General features: G+C 55.7%; 1 protein-coding gene across 5 annotated transcripts in view; it reads right to left on the reverse strand.

The window, feature by feature from the left end:
* The window catches only part of ASPDH (aspartate dehydrogenase domain containing), a 59,006-nt gene that overhangs the window by 31,257 nt on the left and 4,927 nt on the right, over nt 1-22,822 (reverse strand). For 4 of the 5 annotated variants that reach the window (XR_016460578.1, XM_090127419.1, XM_090127422.1 and 1 more), the window contains exons 2-4: nt 22,004-22,071; nt 12,810-12,951; nt 822-906 (exon numbers count right to left, since the gene is read on the reverse strand). Coding sequence is in view for 4 of the 5 variants with exons in the window: in XM_090127419.1 (XP_089983545.1) it covers nt 822-906; nt 12,810-12,951; nt 22,004-22,067 (291 nt within the window). In the remaining variant the exon portion in view is untranslated. Of the gene's footprint in view, nt 1-821; nt 907-12,809; nt 12,952-21,989; nt 22,072-22,822 lie in introns of all 5 variants that reach the window. The other variant, XM_090127420.1, reaches the window with a different exon arrangement.

Genomic DNA, 22,822 nt, shown 5'->3' on the forward strand with positions numbered 1-22,822 from the left:
CCCCAATGTCCCACCCATGGTGTCCCCAACACCCCGACCCCAATATCCCCAATGTCCCCAATGTCCCCAAATGTCCCCAATGTCCCACCCATGGTGTCCCCAACACCTCCACCCCAATATCCCCAATGTCCCCAATGTCCCCAGTGTCCCCAGTGTCCCACCCATGGTGTCCTGAACACCCCAACCTCAATGTCCCCAATGTCCCCAGTGTCCCCAATGTCCCCAATGTCCCACCCATGGTGTCCCCAACATCCCAACCCCAATGTCCCCAATGTCCCCAATGTCCCCAATGTCCCCAATGTCCCACCCATGGTGTCCCCAACATCCCGACCCCAATGTCCCCAATGTCCCCTATGTCCCCAATGTCCCACCCATGGTGTCCCCAACATCCCAATCCCAATGTCCCCAATGTCCCCAATGTCCCCAATGTCCCACCCATGATGTCCCCAACATCCCGACCCCAATGTCCCCAATGTCCCCTATGTCCCCAATGTCCCCAATGTCCCACCCATGGTGTCCCCAATATCCTGACCCCAATGTCCCTAATGTCCCCAATGTCCCCAATGTCCCCAATGTCCCAACCATGGTGTCGCCAACATCCTGACCCCAATGTCCCCAATGTCCCCACTGTCCCCAACATCCCAACCCCAATCTCCCCACTGTCCCCAATGCCCCAGTGTCCCCAATGCCCCAATGTCCCCGATGTCCCCAATGTCCCCCCCATGGTGTCCCCAACACCCCGACCCCAATGTCCCCAGTGTCCCCAACGCCCCCAGCGTCCCCAACGCCCCCAGTGTCCCCAACGTCCCCGATGTCCCCACCATGAAGTCGGCGTGTGCCAGGATGTCCTCGCCGTGCTCCTGCGCCACACACGGATGGGCCACCTCCACCACCAGCGCCACCCCCCTGGGGACAGCGGGTGACCTTGGGGTGACACTGCGGGACAGCAGGGCCTGGGGGTGGCATTGGGTGACACCGGGGTGGCACTGGGGACTCAGGGTGGCATTGAGGTGACATTGAGGGGGCATTGGGTGACATTGGGGTGACCTTGGGATCCCAAAGTAACATTGGGGTGACATTGAGGTGACATTGGGATCCCAAAGTGGCATTGGGGTGACATTGGGGTGACATTGGGGTGACATTGGGGTGACCTTGGGATCCCTAAGTGACATTGGGGTGACACTGGGGTGACACTGGGATCCCCAAGTGACATTGGGGTGGCATTGAGGTGACATTGGGATCCCAAAGTGACATTGAGGTGGCATTGGGGGACAGCAGAGCCTGGGGGTGGCATTGAGTGACACCGGGGTGGCATTGCGGACTCAGGGTGGCATTGAGGTGGCATTGAGGTGGCATTGAGGTGGCATTGGGGTGACCTTGGGATCCCCAGGTGACATTGGGGTGACATTGGGGTGACATTGGGATCCCTAGGTGACATTGGGGTGACATTGGGGTGACCTTGGTTGACATTGGGACCCCCAGGTGACATTGGGGTGACATTGGGGTGACATTGGTTGACATTGGGATCCCTAGGTGACATTGGGGTGACATTGGGACCCCCAGGTGACATTGGGGTGACATTGGGGTGACCTTGGGGTGATCTTGGGGTGACATTGGGGTGACATTTGGATCCCCAGGTGACATTGGGTGACATTGAAATGACATTGGGGTGACATTGGGATCCCCAAGTGACATTGGGGTGACATTGGGATCCCAAAGTGACATTGAGGTGACATTGGGTGACATTGAGGTGACATTGGGGTGACATTGGGATCCCAAAGTGACATTGAGGTGACATTGGGTGACATTGGGGTGACATTGGGGTGACATTGGGATCCCAAAGTGACATTGAGGTGGCATTGGGTGACATTGGGGTGGCATTGAGGTGACATTGGGATCCCAAAGTGACATTGAGGTGACATTGGGTGACATTGGGGTGACACTGGGGTCTCAAAGTGACATTGGGGTGACCTTGGGATCCCCAGGTGACATTGGGGTGACATTGGGCTCGCAGAGTGACAGTGAGGTGACATTGGGGTGACCTTGGGGTCACACTGGGTGACATTGAGGTGGCATTGGGTGACATTGGGGTGGCATTGAGGTGACATTGGGATCCCAAAGTGACACTGAGGAGGCATTGGGTGACATTGGGGTGACATTGGGGGACAGCAGAGCCTGGGGGTGGCATTGAGTGACACCGGGGTGGCATTGGGGACTCAGGGTGGCATTGAGGTGGCATTGAGGTGGCATTGAGGTGGCATTGGGTGACATTGGGGTGACATTGGGATCCCAAAGTGACATTGGGGTGACATTGGGGGACAGCAGGGCCTGGGGGTGGCATTGGGTGACACCAGGGTGGCATTGGGGACTCAGGGTGGCATTGAGGTGACATTGAGGTGGCATTGGGGTGGCATTGGGGTGACACTGCGGGACAGCAGGGCCTGGGGGTGGCATTGGGTGACACCGGGGTGGCACTGGGGACTCAGGGTGGCATTGAGGTGACATTGAGGGGGCATTGGGTGACATTGGGGTGACCTTGGGATCCCAAAGTGGCATTGTGGTGACATTGGGGGACAGCAGGGCCTGGGGGTGGCATTGGGTGACACCGGGGTGGCACTGGGGACTCAGGGTGGCATTGAGGTGGCATTGAGGTGGCATTGAGGTGGCATTGGGGTGACCTTGTGATCCCCAGTTGACATTGGGGTGACACTGGGGTGACATTGGGATCCCTAGGTGACATTGGGGTGACATTGGGATCCCCAGGAGACATTGGGGTGACCTTGGGGTGACATTGGGGTGACCTTGGGATCCCAAAGTGACATTGGGGTGACATTGGGGTGACATTGGTTGACATTGGGACCCCCAGGTGACATTGGGGTGACATTGGGATCCCAAAGTGACATTGAGGTGACATTGGGTGACATTGAGGTGACATTGGGGTGACCTTGGGATCCCCAGGTGACATTGGGGTGACATTGGGGTGACATTGGGATCCCAAAGTAACATTGGGGTGACATTGGGATCCCCAGGTGACACTGGGGTGACATTGGGGTGACATTGGGTGACATTGGGGTGACATTGGAATCCCCAAGTGACATTGAGGTGACATTGGGGTGACATTGGGGTGACATTGGGATCCCAAAGTGACATTGGGGTGTAATTGGGGTGGCATTGGGGTGACATTGAGGTGACATTGGGATCCCAAAGTGACATTGAGGTGACATTGGGTGACATTGGGGTGACCTTGGGGTGACCTTGGGATCTCAAAGTGACATTGGGGTGACATTGGGCTCCTACAGTGACATTGAGGTGACATTGGGGTGAACTTGGGGTCACACTGGGTGACATTGAGGTGGCATTGGGTGACATTGGGGTGACATTGGGATCCCAAAGTGACATTGGGGTGACATTGGGGCGACATTGGGATCCCCAGGTGACATTGGGGTGGCATTGGGGTGACATTGGGGTGACATTGGGATCCCCAGGTGACATTGGGGTGACATTGGGGTGACATTGGTTGACATTGGGATCCCTAGGTGACATTGGGGTGGCATTGGGGTGGCATTGGGGTGACATTGAGGTGACATTGGGATCCCAAAGTGACATTGAGGTGACATTGGGTGACATTGGGGTGACACTGGGGTCTCAAAGTGACATTGGGGTGACCTTGGGATCCCCAGGTGACATTGGGGTGACATTGGGCTCGCAGAGTGACAGTGAGGTGACATTGGGGGACAGCAGGGCCTGGGGGTGGCATTGGGTGACACCGGGGTGGCATTGGGGACTCAGGGTGGCATTGAGGTGACATTGAGGTGGCATTGGGTGACATTGGGGTGACCTTGGGATCCCAAAGTAACATTGGGGTGACATTGGGGTGACATTGGGGGGACATTGGGGTGACATTGGGATCCCAAAGTGACATTGGGGTGACATTGGGATGTCACTGGGGTGACATTGGGGTGACATTGGGATCCCAAAGTGACATTGGGGTGGCATTGGGGTGACATTGGGGTGACATTGGGATCCCAAAGTGACATTGAGGTGACATTGGGTGACATTGAGGTGACATTGGGGTGACTTTGGGATCCCCAGGTGACATTGGGGTGACATTGGGGTGACACTGGGATCCCAAAGTGACATTGGGGTGGCATTGGGGGACACCAGGGCCTGGGGGTGGCATTGAGTGACACCGGGGTGGCACTGGGGACTCAGGGTGGCATTGAGGTGACATTGAGGGGGCATTGGGGTGACATTGGGGTGACCTTGGGATCCCAAAGTGGCATAGGGGTGACATTGGGGTGACATTGGGCTCCCAGAGTGACATTGAGGTGACATTGGGGTGTCCTTGGGGTCACACTGGGTGGCATTGAGATGACATTGAGGTGGCATTGGGGTGACATTGGGGGACAGCAGAGCCTGGGGGTGGCATTGGGTGACACCGGGGTGGCATTGGGGACTCAGGGTGGCATTGAGGTGACATTGAGGTGACATTGGGGTGACATTGGGATCCCCAGGTGACATTGGGGTGACATTGGGGTGACATTGGGGTGACCTTGGGATCCCAAAGTGACATTGAGGTGACATTGGGGGACATTGGGGTGACATTGGGGTGACATTGGTTGACATTGGGATCCCTAGGTGACATTGGGGTGACATTGGGACCCCCAGGTGACATTGGGGTGACATTGGGGTGACCTTGGGGTGATCTTGGGGTGACATTGGGGTGACATTTGGATCCCCAGGTGACATTGGGTGACATTGAAATGACATTGGGGTGACATTGGGATCCCCAAGTGACATTGGGGTGACATTGGGATCCCAAAGCGACATTGAGGTGACATTGGGTGACATTGAGGTGACATTGGGGTGACATTGGGATCCCAAAGTGACATTGAGGTGACATTGGGGTGACCTTGGGGTCACACTGGGTGACATTGAGGTGGCACTGGGTGACATTGAGGTGGCATTGGGTGACATTGAGGTGACATTGGGATCCCAAAGTGACATTGGGGTGACACTGCGGGACAGCAGGGCCTGGGGGTGGCATTGGGTGACATTGGGGTGGCATTGGGGACTCAGGGTGGCATTGGGGTGGCATTGAGGTGACATTGAGGTGGCATTGGGTGACATTGGGGTGACCTTGGGATCCCAAAGTGGCATTGTGGTGACATTGGGGTGACATTGGGGGGACATTGGGACCCCCAGGTGACATTGGGGTGACATTGGGCTCGCAGAGTGACAGTGAGGTGACATTGGGGTGACCTTGGGGTCACACTGGGTGACATTGAGGTGGCATTGGGTGACATTGGGGTGGCATTGAGGTGACATTGGGATCCCAAAGTGACACTGAGGAGGCATTGGGTGACATTGGGGTGACATTGGGGGACAGCAGAGCCTGGGGGTGGCATTGAGTGACACCGGGGTGGCATTGGGGACTCAGGGTGGCATTGAGGTGGCATTGAGGTGGCATTGAGGTGGCATTGGGTGACATTGGGGTGACATTGGGATCCCAAAGTGACATTGGGGTGACATTGGGGGACAGCAGGGCCTGGGGGTGGCATTGGGTGACACCAGGGTGGCATTGGGGACTCAGGGTGGCATTGAGGTGACATTGAGGTGGCATTGGGGTGGCATTGGGGTGACACTGCGGGACAGCAGGGCCTGGGGGTGGCATTGGGTGACACCGGGGTGGCACTGGGGACTCAGGGTGGCATTGAGGTGACATTGAGGGGGCATTGGGTGACATTGGGGTGACCTTGGGATCCCAAAGTGGCATTGTGGTGACATTGGGGGACAGCAGGGCCTGGGGGTGGCATTGGGTGACACCGGGGTGGCACTGGGGACTCAGGGTGGCATTGAGGTGGCATTGAGGTGGCATTGAGGTGGCATTGAGGTGGCATTGGGGTGACCTTGTGATCCCCAGTTGACATTGGGGTGACACTGGGGTGACATTGGGATCCCTAGGTGACATTGGGGTGACATTGGGATCCCCAGGAGACATTGGGGTGACCTTGGGGTGACATTGGGGTGACCTTGGGATCCCAAAGTGACATTGGGGTGACATTGGGGTGACATTGGTTGACATTGGGACCCCCAGGTGACATTGGGGTGACATTGGGATCCCAAAGTGACATTGAGGTGACATTGGGTGACATTGAGGTGACATTGGGGTGACCTTGGGATCCCCAGGTGACATTGGGGTGACATTGGGGTGACATTGGGATCCCAAAGTAACATTGGGGTGACATTGGGATCCCCAGGTGACACTGGGGTGACATTGGGGTGACATTGGGTGACATTGGGGTGACATTGGAATCCCCAGGTGACATTGGGTGACATTGGGGTGACATTGGTTGACATTGGGATCCCCAAGTGACATTGAGGTGACATTGGGGTGACATTGGGGTGACATTGGGATCCCAAAGTGACATTGGGGTGTAATTGGGGTGGCATTGGGGTGACATTGAGGTGACATTGGGATCCCAAAGTGACATTGAGGTGACATTGGGTGACATTGGGGTGACCTTGGGGTGACCTTGGGATCTCAAAGTGACATTGGGGTGACATTGGGCTCCTACAGTGACATTGAGGTGACATTGGGGTGAACTTGGGGTCACACTGGGTGACATTGAGGTGGCATTGGGTGACATTGGGGTGACATTGGGATCCCAAAGTGACATTGGGGTGACATTGGGGCGACATTGGGATCCCCAGGTGACATTGGGGTGGCATTGGGGTGACATTGGGGTGACATTGGGATCCCCAGGTGACATTGGGGTGACATTGGGGTGACATTGGTTGACATTGGGATCCCTAGGTGACATTGGGGTGGCATTGGGGTGGCATTGGGGTGACATTGAGGTGACATTGGGATCCCAAAGTGACATTGAGGTGACATTGGGTGACATTGGGGTGACACTGGGGTCTCAAAGTGACATTGGGGTGACCTTGGGATCCCCAGGTGACATTGGGGTGACATTGGGCTCGCAGAGTGACAGTGAGGTGACATTGGGGGACAGCAGGGCCTGGGGGTGGCATTGGGTGACACCGGGGTGGCATTGGGGACTCAGGGTGGCATTGAGGTGACATTGAGGTGGCATTGGGTGACATTGGGGTGACCTTGGGATCCCAAAGTAACATTGGGGTGACATTGGGGTGACATTGGGGGGACATTGGGGTGACCTTGGGATCCCAAAGTGACATTGGGGTGACATTGGGATGTCACTGGGGTGACATTGGGGTGACATTGGGATCCCAAAGTGACATTGGGGTGGCATTGGGGTGACATTGGGGTGACATTGGGATCCCAAAGTGACATTGAGGTGACATTGGGTGACATTGAGGTGACATTGGGGTGACTTTGGGATCCCCAGGTGACATTGGGGTGACATTGGGGTGACACTGGGATCCCAAAGTGACATTGGGGTGGCATTGGGGGACACCAGGGCCTGGGGGTGGCATTGAGTGACACCGGGGTGGCACTGGGGACTCAGGGTGGCATTGAGGTGACATTGAGGGGGCATTGGGGTGACATTGGGGTGACCTTGGGATCCCAAAGTGGCATAGGGGTGACATTGGGGTGACATTGGGCTCCCAGAGTGACATTGAGGTGACATTGGGGTGTCCTTGGGGTCACACTGGGTGGCATTGAGATGACATTGAGGTGGCATTGGGGTGACATTGGGGGACAGCAGAGCCTGGGGGTGGCATTGGGTGACACCGGGGTGGCATTGGGGACTCAGGGTGGCATTGAGGTGACATTGAGGTGACATTGGGGTGACATTGGGATCCCCAGGTGACATTGGGGTGACATTGGGGTGACATTGGGGTGACCTTGGGATCCCAAAGTGACATTGAGGTGACATTGGGGGACATTGGGGTGACATTGGGGTGACATTGGTTGACATTGGGATCCCTAGGTGACATTGGGGTGACATTGGGACCCCCAGGTGACATTGGGGTGACATTGGGGTGACCTTGGGGTGATCTTGGGGTGACATTGGGGTGACATTTGGATCCCCAGGTGACATTGGGTGACATTGAAATGACATTGGGGTGACATTGGGATCCCCAAGTGACATTGGGGTGACATTGGGATCCCAAAGCGACATTGAGGTGACATTGGGTGACATTGAGGTGACATTGGGGTGACATTGGGATCCCAAAGTGACATTGAGGTGACATTGGGGTGACCTTGGGGTCACACTGGGTGACATTGAGGTGGCACTGGGTGACATTGAGGTGGCATTGGGTGACATTGAGGTGACATTGGGATCCCAAAGTGACATTGGGGTGACACTGCGGGACAGCAGGGCCTGGGGGTGGCATTGGGTGACATTGGGGTGGCATTGGGGACTCAGGGTGGCATTGGGGTGGCATTGAGGTGACATTGAGGTGGCATTGGGTGACATTGGGGTGACCTTGGGATCCCAAAGTAACATTGGGGTGACATTGGGGTGACATTGGGGGGACATTGGGACCCCCAGGTGACATTGGGGTGACATTGGGGTGACCTTGGGATCCCAAAGTGACATTGGGGTGACATTGGGATGTCATTGGGGTGACCTTGGGGTGACATTGGGATCCCAAAGTGACATTGAGGTGACATTGGGTGACATTGGGGTGACATTGGGGTGACCTTGGGATCTCAAAGTGACATTGGGGTGACATTGAGCTCCCACAGTGACATTGAGGTGACATTGGGGTGACATTGGGATCCCCAGGTGACATTGGGTGACATTGGGGTGACATTGGGGTGACATTGGGGTGGCATTGGGGTGACATTGGGATCCCCAGGAGACATTGGGGTGACATTGGGGTGACCTTGGGATCCCAAAGTGACATTGGGGTGACATTGGGGTGACATTGGTTGACATTGGGATCCCAAAGTGACATTGAGGTGACATTGGGGTGACATTGTGGTGACACTGGGGTCTCAAAGTGACATTGGGGTGACCTTGGGATCCCCAGGTGACATTGGGGTGACATTGGGCTCCCAGAGTGACATTGAGGTGACATTGCGGTGACCTTGGGGTCACACTGGGTGACATTGAGGTGGCATTGGGTGACATTGGGGTGACATTGGGATCCCAAAGTGACATTGGGGTGACATTGGGGTGACATTGGGGTGACATTGGGGTGACATTGGGATCCCCAGGTGACATTGGGGTGACATTGGGGTGACATTGGGGTGACCTTGGGACCCCCAGGTGACCTTGGGGTGACATTCGGGTGACCTTGGGGTGACATTGGGGTGACATTGGGATCCCAAAGTGACATTGGGATGTCATTGGGGTGGCATTGGGGTGACATTGGGATCCCCAGGTGACTTTGAAATGACATTGGGGTGACATTGGGATCCCTAAGTGACATTGGGGTGACATTGGGGTGGCATTGGGATCCCTAAGTGACATTGGGGTGACATTGGGGTGACATTGGGACCCCCAGGTGGCATTGGGGTGACCTTGGGGTGACGTTGGGGTGACATTGGGATCCCAAAGTGACATTGGGGTGACATTGGGGTGACATTGGGGTGACATTGGGATCCCCAGGTGACATTGGGGTGGCATTGGGGTGACCTTGGGATCCCCAGGTGACCTTGGGGTGACATTCGGGTGACCTTGGGGTGACATTGGGGTGACATTGGGATCCCAAAGTGACATTGGGATGTCATTGGGGTGGCATTGGGGTGACATTGGGATCCCCAGGTGACTTTGAAATGACATTGGGGTGACATTGGGGTGACATTGGGATCCCAAAGTGACATTGGGGTGGCATTGAGGTGACATTGGGATCCCCAGGTGACATTGGGGTGGCATTGGGGTGGCATTGAGGTGACATTGGGGTGGCACTGGAGGCTCAGGGTGCCATTGGGGTCACACTGGGTGCCATTGCGGTGACATTGGGGTGGCATTAGGTTCTCAGGGTGCCATTGGGGTGACGCTGGGTGGCACTGGGTGACATTGGGGTGACATTGGGGTGGCAATGGGGTCTCGGGTTGCCATTGGGGTGGCATTGGTGGCTCAGGGTGGCATTGGGGTCTCAGGGTGGCTTTGAGGTGACACTGGGTGGCACTGGGTGCCATTGGGATCGAATTGGGGTGACATTGGGGTGGCATTGGGGTGGCAATGGCGTCTCGGGTTGCCATTGGGGTGACACTGGGGGCTCGGGGTGGCATTGGGGTCACACTGGGTGACATAGGGGTGACACTGGAGGGCTCAGGGTGGCATTGGGGTCACACTGGGTGCCATTGGGGTCTCAGGGTGACATTGGGGTGACACTGCGTGGCATTGGATGCCATTGGGGTGCCATTGGAGTGACATTGGGTGACTTTGGGGTGACATTGGGGTGACACTGGGATCGCAAAGTGACATTGGGGTGGCATTGGGGTGGCATTGGGGGCTCAGGGTGGCATTGGGGTCACATTGGGTGTCACTGGGTGCCCTTGGGGTCGCATTGGGGTGACTTTGGGGTGACACTGAGGTGACATTGGGGCGCCATTGGGGTGGCATTGGGGGCTCAGGGTGGCACTGGGTGGCGCTGGGTGACACTGAGGTGACATTGGGGCGCCATTGGGGTGGCATTGGGGGCTCAGGGTGGCACTGGGTGGCACTGGGTGACGCTGGGTGACATGGGGTGCCGTTGGGGTGGCATTGGGATCCCCAGGTGACAGTGGGGTGACACTGGGTGGCATTGGGGTGGCATTGGGATGGCAATGGGGTCTCGGGGTGGCACTGGGTGACACTGGGGTGACACTGGGGCGCCATTGGGGTGGCACTGGGGGCTCAGGGTGGCACTGGGTGGCACTGGGTGACGCTGGGTGACATGGGGTGCCGTTGGGGTGGCATTGGGGGCTCAGGGTGGCACTGGGTGGCGCTGGGTGACACTGGGGTGACACTGGGTGCCTTTGGGGTGGCATTGGGGGCTCAGGGTGGCATTGGGGTCACACTGGGTGACGCTGGGTGCCACGGGGTGCCGTTGGGGTGGCACTGGGGGCTCAGGGTGGCACTGGGGTGACACTGGGTGCCATTGGGGTGCCATTGGGGTCACAGTGGGTGACGCTGGGTGCAACGGGGTGCCGTTGGGGTGGCACTGGGGGCTCAGGGTGGCACTGGGGTGACACTGGGTGCCATTGGGGTGCCATTGGGGTCACAGTGGGTGACGCTGGGTGCAACGGGGTGCCGTTGGGGTGGCACTGGGGGCTCAGGGTGGCATTGGTGTGACACTGGGTGACACTGGGTGACACTGGGTGCCATGGGGTGCCTTTGGGGTGGCACTGGGTCACACTGGGTGATGCTGGGTGCCACGGGGTGCCGTTGGGGTGGCATTGGGGTCACACTGGGTGACGCTGGGTGCCATTGGGGTGGCATTGGGTCACACTGGGTGACGCTGGGTGCCACGGGGTGCCGTTGGGGTGGCATTGGGGTCACACTGGGTGACGCTGGGTGCCATTGGGGTGGCATTGGGTCACACTGGGTGACGCTGGGTGCCATGGGGTGCCGTTGGGGTGGCATTGGGGGCTCAGGGTGGCACTGGGTGGCACTGGGTGACGCTGGGTGCCACGGGGTGCCGTTGCGGTGGCTCTGGGGGCTCAGGGTGGCATTGGGGTGACACTGGGTGCCTTTGGGGTGGCACTGGGGGCTCAGGGTGGCACTGGGGTGACACTGGGTGCCTATGGGGTGGCATTGGGGTCACAGTGGGTGTCGCTGGGTGCCATGGGGTGCCTTTGGGGTGGCATTGGGGGCTCAGGGTGGCATTGGGGTCACACTGGGTGACACTGGGTGCCATGGGGTGCCTTTGGGGTGGCACTGGGGGCTCAGGGTGGCACTGGGGGCTCAGGGTGACAGTGGGGTGACACTGGGTGCCTTTGGGGTGGCATTGGGGGCTCAGGGTGGCACTGGGGGCTCAGGGTGGCATTGGGGTCACACTGGGTGACGCTGGGTGCCATTGGGGTGGCATTGGGTCACACTGGGTGACGCTGGGTGCCATGGGGTGCCGTTGGGGTGGCATTGGGGGCTCAGGGTGGCACTGGGTGGCACTGGGTGACGCTGGGTGCCACGGGGTGCCGTTGCGGTGGCACTGGGGGCTCAGGGTGGCATTGGGGTGACACTGGGTGCCTTTGGGGTGGCACTGGGGGCTCAGGGTGGCACTGGGGTGACACTGGGTGCCTATGGGGTGGCATTGGGGTCACAGTGGGTGTCGCTGGGTGCCATGGGGTGCCTTTGGGGTGGCATTGGGGGCTCAGGGTGGCATTGGGGTCACACTGGGTGACACTGGGTGCCATGGGGTGCCTTTGGGGTGGCACTGGGGGCTCAGGGTGGCACTGGGGGCTCAGGGTGACAGTGGGGTGACACTGGGTGCCTTTGGGGTGGCACTGGGGGCTCAGGGTGGCACTGGGGGCTCAGGGTGACACTGGGGTGACACTGGGTGCCTTTGGGGTGGCACTGGGGGCTCAGGGTGGCACTGGGGGCTCAGGGTGACACTGGGGTGACACTGGGTGCCGTTGGGGTGGCATTGGGGGCTCAGGGTGGCACTGGGGGCTCAGGGTGACACTGGGGTGACACTGGGTGCCATTGGGGTGGCATTGGGGGCTCAGGGTGGCACTGGGGGCTCAGGGTGGCACTGGGTGGCACTGGGTGACGCTGGGTGCCATGGGGTGCCATTGGGGTGGCATTGGGGGCTCAGGGTGGCACTGGGGGCTCAGGGTGGCATTGGGGTCACACTGGGTGACGCTGGGTGCCATTGGGGTGGCATTGGGTGACACTGGGTGACGCTGGGTGCCACGGGGTGCCGTTGGGGTCCCCACTCACGTGCGCCGCAGCTCCCTGAGGTCCCGCAGGCGCAGCTGGGGGGGGACCCCGTCCAAGTGCCCCCCGCTGCGCGTCCACACGAAGGCCAGCCTCAGCCCCAGGGGGGGGCCGTGGGACAGCAGCTGGGACGCCAGGAACCGACCTGGGGGGGGCAGAAACCCCATAGACCCCATTGACCCCATTGACCCCACATTGACCCCAAAAACTGCCCTGGGGGGGCAGAAACCCCATAGACCCCATTAATGCCTTCATTAACCCCATTGACCCCATTAACCCCCTATTAACCCCAAAAGTGCCCTGGGGGGGCAGAAAACCCATAGACCCCATTAATGCCCCCATTGACCCCATTAAGACCCCATGAACCCCAAAAACTGCCCTGGGGGGGGGCAGAAACCCCATAGACCCCATTGACCCCATTGACCCCCCATTAACCCCAAAAACTGCCCTGGGGAGGGGCAGGAACGCCATTGACCCCATTGACCCCATAAATGCCCCCATTGACCCCATTAAACCCCCATTAATCCCAAGAACTGCCCTGGGGGGGCAGAAACCCCATAGACCCCATTGACCCCATAAATGCCCCCATTGACCCCATTAACCCCCCATTAATCCCAAGAACTGCCCTGGGGGGGCAGAAACCCCATAGACCCCATTAACCCCATAAATGCCCCCCCATTAACCCCATCATTAACCCCATCATTAACCCCAAAAAGTGCCCTGGGGGGGCAGAAACCCCATAGACCCCATTGACCCTATTAACCCCCCATTGACCCCATTAACCCCCCATTGACCCCATTAATCCCCTATTAACCCCAAAAACTGCCCTGGGGGGGCAGAAACCCCATAGACCCCATTAATGCCTTCATTAACCCCATTGACCCCATTAACCCCCCATGAATCCCAAAAACTGCCCTGGGGGGACAGAAACCCCATAGGCCCCATTAATGCCTTCACTGACCCCATTAACCCCATATTAACTCCAGGAATTGACCTGGGGGGGCAGAAACCCCATAGACCCCATTGACCCCATTAACCCCCCATTGACCCCATTAATCCCCCATTAACCCCAAAAACTGCCCTGGGGGGGCAGAAACCCCATAGACCCCATTGACGCCATAAATGCCACCATTGAGCCCCATTAACCCCCCATTAACCCCAAAAACTGCCCTGGGGGGGCAGAAACCCCATAGACCCCATAAATGCCCCCATTGACCCCATTAACCCCATATTAACTCCAGGAATTGACCTGGGGGGGGCAGAAACCCCACAGACCCCATTGACCCCATTGACCCCATTAATGCCCCCATTGACCCCATTAAACCTCCCATAGACCCCAAGAATTTCCCTGGTTGGGGGGCAGAAACCCCATAGACCCCATTGACCCCATTAACCCCCCATTGACCCCATTAATCCCCCATTAATCCCAAAAACTGCCCTGGGGGGGCAGAAACCCCATAGACCCCATTAATGCCTTCATTAACCCCATTGACCCCATTAACCCCCCATGAATCCCAGAAACTGCCCTGGGGGGGGCAGAAACCCCATAGACCCCATTAATGCCCCCATTAACCCCATTAAGACCCCATTAACCCCAAAAGTGCCCTGGGGAGGGGCAGAAACCCCATAGACCCCATTGACCCCATAAATGCCCCCATTGACCCCATTAACCCCCCATTAACCCCAAGAACTGCCCTGGGGGGGCAGAAACCCCATAGACCCCATTAACCCCATAAATGCCCCCATTAAGCCCCATTAATCCCCATATTAACCCAAAGAATTGACCTGGGGGGGCAGAAACCCCATAGACCCCATTGACCCTATTAACCCCCCATTGACCCCATTAACTCCCCATTAACCCCAAAAACTGCCCTGGGGGGGCAGAAACCCCATAGACCCCATTGACCCTATTAACCCCCCATTGACCCCATTAACCCCCCATTAACCCCATTAATCCCCTATTAACCCCAAAAACTGCCCTGGGGGGGGCAGAAACCCCATAGACCCCATTGACCCCATAAATGCCCCCATTGACCCCATTAACCCCCCATTAATCCCAAGAACTGCCCTGGGGGGGAAGAAACCCCATAGACCCCATTAATGCCCCCATTAACACCATTAACCCCATTAACCCCCCATTAACCCCAAAAACTGCCCTGCGGGGGCAGAAACCCCATAGACCCCATTGACCCCATTAACCCCAATTAACCCCAAAAGTGCCCTGGGGAGGAGCAGAAACCCCATAGACCCCATTGACCCCATTGACCCCATTAATGCCCCCCCATTAACCCCATCATTAACACCAGAAACTGCCATAAGGGGGCAGAAACCCCATAGACCCCATTGACCCCATAAATGCCCCCATTGACCCCATTAACCCCCCATTAACCCCAAAAACTGCCCTGGGGGGGCAGAAACCCCACAGACCCCATTAATGCCCCAATTAACCCCATTAACCCCCAATTAACCCCAAAACTGCCCTGGGGGGACAGAAACCCCATTGACCCCATTGACCCCATTAATGCCCCCATTGACCCCATTAAACCCCCATTAATCCCAAGAACTGCCCTGGGGGGGCAGAAACCCCATAGACCCCATTAATGCCCCCATTAACACCATTGACCCCATTAACCCCCCATGAATCCCAGAAACTGCCCTGGGGGGGGCAGAAACCACAGTGACCCCATTGACCCCATTAACCCCCACATTGACCCCAAAAACTGCCCTGGGGGGACAGAAACCCCATAGACCCCATTAATGCCCCCATTAACCCCCATTAACCCCATATTAACCCAAAGAATTGACCTGGGGGGGCAGAAACCCCATAGACCCCATTAATGCCTTCATTAACCCCATTGACCCCATTAACCCCCCATGAATCCCAGAAACTGCCCTGGGGGGGCAGAAACCCCATAGACCCCATTGACCCCATAAATACCCCCATTAACCCCCATTAACCCCCCATTAACCCAAAGAATTGACCAGGGGGGGCAGAAACCCCATAGACCCCATTGACCCTATTAACCCCCCATTGACCCCATTAACCCCCCATTAACCCCAATAACTGCCCTGGGGGGGCAGAAACCCCATAGACCCCATTGACCCCATTAATGCCCCCATTGACCCCATTAAACCTCCCATAGACCCCAAGAATTTCCCTGGTTGGGGGGCAAAAACCCCATTGACCCCATTGACCCCATTGACCCCATTGACCCCATAGACCCCATTGACACCATTGACCCCACATTGACCCCAAAAACTGCCCTGGGGGGGCAGAAACCCCATTGACCCCATTGACCCCATTGACCCCATAAATGCCCCCATTAACCCCCATTAACCCCCGATTAACCCAAAGAATTGACCTGGGGGGGCAGAAACCCCATAGACCCCATTGACCCCATTAACCCCCCATTGACCCCATTAACCCCCCATTAACCCCATTAATCCCCTATTAACCCCAAAAACTGCCCTGGGGGGGCAGAAACCCCATAGACCCCATTGATCCTATAAATACCCCCATTGACCCCATTAATCCCCCATTAACTCCAAAAACTGCCCTGGGGGGGGGCAGAAACCCCATAGACCCCATTAATGCCCCCATTAACCCCATTAAGACCCCATGAACCCCAAAACTGCCCTGGGGGGGCAGAAACCCCACAGACCCCATTAATGGCCTCATTAACCCCATTAACCCCATATTAACTCCAGGAATTGACCTGGGGGGGGCAGAAACCACAGTGACCCCATTGACCCCATTGACCCCACATTGACCCCAAAAACTGCCCTGGGGGGACACAAACCCCATAGACCCCATTAATGCCCTCATTAAGCCCCCATTGACCCCATTAACCCCCCATGAATCCCAGAAACTGCCCTGGGGGGGGCAGAAACCCCATAGACCTCATTGACCCCATTGACCCCATTAACCCCCCATTAACCCCAAAAACTGCCCTGGGGGGGCAGAAACCCCATAGACCCCATTGACCCCATAAATGCCCCCATTAAGCCCCATTAACCCCCCCATTAACCCCAAAAACTGCCCTGGGGGGGGCAGAAACCCCACAGACCCCATTAATGCCCCCATTAACCCCATTAACCCCCAATTAACCCCAAAACTGCCCTGGGGGGGCAGAAACCCCATAGACCCCATTGACCCCATTGACCCCATTAATGCCCCCATTAACCCCATCATTAACACCAGAAATTGACCTGGGGGGGCAGAAACCCCATTGACCCCATTAATGCCTCCATAAATCCCATTAACCCCAATTAACTCCAGGAATTGACCTGGGGGGGGGCAGAAACCCCATAGACCCCATTGACCCCATTAACCCCAAAAACTGCCCTGGGGGGGCAGAAACCCCATAGACCCCATTAATGCCCCAATTAACCCCATTAACCCCCCATTAACCCCAAAAACTGCCGTGGGGGGGCAGAAACCCCATAGACCCCATTGACCCCATAAATGCCCCCATTGACCCCATTAAACCTCCCATAGACCCCAAGAATTTCCCTGGTTGGGGGGCAAAAACCCCATTGACCCCATTGACCCCATTGACCCCATTGACACCATTGACCCCATTGACCCCAATGACCCCAATGACCCCATTGACCCCATTGACCCCATTAACCCCATTGACCCCATTGACCCCATTGACCCCAATGACCCCATTGACCCCATTGACCCCATAGACCCCATTGACCCCATTGACCCCAATGACCCCATTGACCCCATTGACCCCATTGACCCCATTAACCCCATTGACCCCAATGACCCCATTGACCCCATTGACCCCATTGACCCCAATGACCCCATTGACCCCATAGACCCCATTGACCCCATTGACCCCATAGACCCCATTGACCCCAATGACCCCAATGACCCCATTGACCCCAATGACCCCATAGACCCCATTGACCCCATTGACCCCATAGACCCCATTGACCCCATTGTCCCCCACTGACCCCACTGACCCCAATGACCCCATTGACCCCATTGACCCCAATGACCCCATTGACCCCATTGACCCCATTGACCCCATTGACCCCAATGACCCCATTGACCCCATTGACCCCATTGACCCCATTGACCCCATAGACCCCATTGACCCCAATGACCCCATTGACCCCATAAATGCCCCCATTGACCCCATTGACCCCATTGACCCCATTGACCCCAATGACCCCAATGACCCCATTAACCCCAATGACCCCATTGACCCCATTGACCCCAATGACCCCAATGACCCCATTGACCCCATTGACCCCATTGACCCCAATGACCCCATTGACCCCATTGACCCCATTGACCCCATTGACCCCATAGACCCCATTGACCCCATTGACCCCATTGACCCCATTGACCCCTAAAACTGCCCTGGGGGGGGCAGAAACCCCATAGACCCCATTGACCCCCTAATTACCCCCTAATTACCACCTAATTGCCCCCTAATTGCCCCTAATACCGCCGAATTCGCCTCATTACCGCCTAGTTGCCCCATAATTGCCCCTATTACCCCCCAATTAGCCTCATTACCCTTAATTACCCCTTGATTACCCCGTAATTGCCCCAATTACCTCCCAATTAGCCTCATTACCGCCTAAATACCCCCTAGTTGCCCACTAATTGCCCCTATTACCCCCAATTAGCCTCATTCCTCCCTAATTACTCCCTAATTACATCCTAATTGCCCCTATTAACCCCCAAATAGCCCCATTTCCCCTAATTACCCCCTAATTACCCCCTAATTGCCCCCTAATTGCCCCCTAATTGCCCCTATTACCCCCCAATTAGCCCCATTATCCCTAATTACCCCATAATTACCCCCTAATTCCCCACTAATTGCCCCTAATACCCCCCAATTAGCCTCATGACCTTCTAATTACCCCCTAATTGCCCCCTAATTGCCCCTATTACCCCCCAATTAGCCCCATTACCCCCTAATTACCCCCTAATTGACACCTAATTGCCCCTATTACCCCCCAATTAGCCTCATTACCCCCTAATTACCCCCTAATTGACACCTAATTGCCCCTATTACCCCCCAATTAGCCTCATTACCCCTAATTACCCCCTAATTGCCCCCTAATTGCCCCTATTACTCCCCAATTAGCCCCATTTCCCCCTAATTACCACCTAATTATCCCTAATACACCTCGATTTGTTCTAATACTCCCTAATTACCCCCTAATTACTCCAAATTTACCCCTAATTTGCCTCAATTACCTCCCAATTAGCCCCATTACCGCCTAATTACCCCCTAATTACCCACTAATTGCCCCTATTACCCCCAATTAGCCTCATTCCTCCCTAATTACCCCCTAATTGCCACCTAATTGCCCCTATTAACCCCCAAATAGCCCCGTTTCCCCTAATTACCCCCTAATTACCCCCTAATTGACACCTAATTGCCCCTATTACCCCCCAATTAGCCCCATTACCCCTAATTACCCCCTAATTACCCCCTAATTGCCCCCTAATTGCCCCCTAATTGCCCCTATTACCCCCCAATTAGCCCCATTATCCCTAATTACCCCATAATTACCCCCTAATTCCCCACTAATTGCCCCTAATACCCCCCAATTAGCCTCATGACCTTCTAATTACCCCCTAATTGCCCCCTAATTGCCCCTATTACCCCCCAATTAGCCCCATTACCCCCTAATTACCCCCTAATTGACACCTAATTGCCCCTATTACCCCCCAATTAGCCTCATTACCCCCTAATTACCCCCTAATTGACACCTAATTGCCCCTATTACCCCCCAATTAGCCTCATTACCCCTAATTACCCCCTAATTGCCCCCTAATTGCCCCTATTACTCCCCAATTAGCCCCATTTCCCCCTAATTACCACCTAATTATCCCTAATACACCTCGATTTGTTCTAATACTCCCTAATTACCCCCTAATTACTCCAAATTTACCCCTAATTTGCCTCAATTACCTCCCAATTAGCCCCATTACCGCCTAATTACCCCCTAATTACCCACTAATTGCCCCTATTACCCCCAATTAGCCTCATTCCTCCCTAATTACCCCCTAATTGCCACCTAATTGCCCCTATTAACCCCCAAATAGCCCCGTTTCCCCTAATTACCCCCTAATTACCCCCTAATTGACACCTAATTGCCCCTATTACCCCCCAATTAGCCCCATTACCCCTAATTACCCCCCTAATACCCCCTAATTACCCCCTAATTGCTCCCTAATTGCCCCTATTACCCCCCAATTAGCCCCATTACCCCCTAATTACCCCCTAATTGCCCCCTAATTGCCCCTAATACCCCACAATTAGACTCATTACCCCCTAATTACCCCCTAATTGCCCCTATTTCCTCCCAATTAGTCCCTTATTAACCCCTAATTACCCCCTAATTGCCCCTAATACCCCTTAATTAGACCCATTACCCCCTTTTTGCCCCCTAATTGCCCCCTAATTGCCCCTTTTACCCCCCAATTAGCCCCATTACCCCCTAATTACCCCTAATTGCCCCTATTAGCCCCCAATTACCCCCTAATTACCCCCTAATTACCCCGCAATTACCCTTATTACCCCTAATTGCCCCCTAATTGCCCCTAATACGCCTCAATTAACACAATTACCCCCTAATTACCCCCTAATTGCCCCTAATACCCCCAAATCTGTCCCATTACCCCCTAATTACCCCCTAATTACCCTAATTTCCCCTTAATTGCCGCTATTACCCCCAATTAGCCCCAATTCCTCCTAATTACCCCCTAATTACCGCCTAATTGCCGCTATTAGCCCCCAATTAGCCCCATTACCCACTAATTTCCTCCTAATATCCCCTAATTACCCCTTCATTACCCCCATCTCCCCACTAATTACCCCCACATCCCCTTAATTTCCCCCCATTCGCCCCTAATTACCCCCCTCATTAACTCCCCCCCTCATTAATTACCCCTTAATTACCCCTAATTTCCTTCAGCCCCCCCAATTCCCCCATCCCCCCCAATTCCCCCCATTAACCCCTCCCCCCTTAATTACCCCCCTCATTAACAACCCCCCTCATTAACTCCCCCCCTCATTAACCACCCCCCTCATTAACTACCCCCCCACTAATTACCCCCCTCATTAATTACCCCTTAATTACCCCTAATTTCCTCCAGCCCCCCCAATTCCCCCATCCCCCCCAATTCCTCCCATTAACCCCTCCCCCCTTAATTACCCCCCTCATTAACTACCCCCCTCATTAACCCCCCCCCCACTAATTACCCCCCCCACTAATTACCCCCCTCATTAACTCCCCCCCTCATTAATTACCCCTTAATTACCCCTAATTTCCTCCAGCCCCCCCAATTCCCCCATCCCCCCCAATTCCCCCCATTAACCCCTCCCCCCTTAATTACCCCCCTCATTAACACCCCCCCTCATTAACAACCCCCCTCATTAACTCCCCCCCTCATTAATTACCCCCTCATTAACTCCCCCCCTCATTAATTACCCCTTAATTACCCCTAATTTCCTTCAGCCCCCCCAATTCCCCCATCCCCCCCAATTCCGCCCATTAACCCCTCCCCACTTAATTACCCCCCTCATTAACTCCCCCCCCCATTAACCACTCCCCCTCATTAACTCCCCCCCTCATTAATTACCCCCTCATTAACTCCCCCCCTCATTAATTACCCCTTAATTACCCCTAATTTCCTCCAGCCCCCCCAATTCCCCCATCCCCCCCAATTCCCCCCATTAACCCCTCCCCCCTTAATTACCCCCCTCATTAACCACCCCCTCATTAACTCCCTCCCTCATTAACTCCCCCCCTCATTAATTACCCCCCTCATTAACTCCCCCCCTCATTAATTACCCCTTAATTACCCCTAATTTCCTCCAGCCCCCCCAATTCCCCCATCCCCCCCAATTCCCCTCATTAACCCCTCCCCCCTTAATTACCCCCCTCATTAACAACCCCCCTCATTAACTCCCCCCCTCATTAACTTCCCCCCTCATTAATTATCCCCCTCACTAATTACCCCCCTCATTAACTCCCCCCCTCATTAATTACCCCTTAATTACCCCTAATTTCCTCCAGCCCCCCAATTCCCCCATCCCCCCCAATTCCCCCCATTAACCCCTCCCCCCTTAATTACCCCCCTCATTAACACCCCCCCTCATTAACTCCCCCCCTCATTAACTCCTCCCCTCATTAATTAATTACCGCTCATTAATTACCCAGCCTCCCGTAGCCCAGGATCCCAACGCGGCGACATTTTGGGGTCCCCTCATCTTCTGCCATTTCCCTGGAGGGTCAGCGAATTAATTGCCACTAATTACCCCTAATTACCCCCTCTCCTCCCTAATTACCCCCAATAACGACTAATTAACCCCCCTCCACCCGCTAATTACCCCCACACCCGCTAATTACCCCGCTAATTACTGCCCCAACACTCCACAGCTGCCCCCTAGAAGCCTAATTACCCCCTAATTACCCCATAATTACCCCCCAATAACCCCTAATTACACCCTATCCTCCCTAATTACCCTCAATAACCACTAATTAACCCCCCTCCACCCCCTAATTACCCCCACACCCGCTAATTACCCCGCTAATTACCCCAATACTGCCCCAACACCCCACAACTGGCCCCAATTACCCCTAATTACCGCAAATTACCCCCTAATTACCGCCTAATTACCCCCTATCCTCCCTAATTACCCCCAATAACCCCTAATTACCCCCTAATTAACCCCTAATTACCCCCACACCCGCTAATTACCCCGCTAATTACTGCCCCAACACCCCACAGCTGCCCCCTAGAAGCCTAATTAGCCCTAATTACCCCCTAATTACCCCCCAATAATCCCTAATTACCCCCTATCCTCCCTAATTACCCCCAATAACGACTAATTAACCCCCCTCCACCCGCTAATTACCCCCACACCCGCTAATTACCCCGCTAATTACTGCCCCAACACACCACAACTGCCCCCCAGAAGCCTAATTACCCCTAATTACCCCCTAATTACCCCCCAATAATCACCCCCTCTCCT

Source organism: Phasianus colchicus, chromosome 31, assembly GCF_987193195.1.
Source record: "Phasianus colchicus chromosome 31, bPhaCol1.hap1.1, whole genome shotgun sequence".
Taxonomy (NCBI): Eukaryota; Metazoa; Chordata; class Aves; order Galliformes; family Phasianidae; genus Phasianus; species Phasianus colchicus.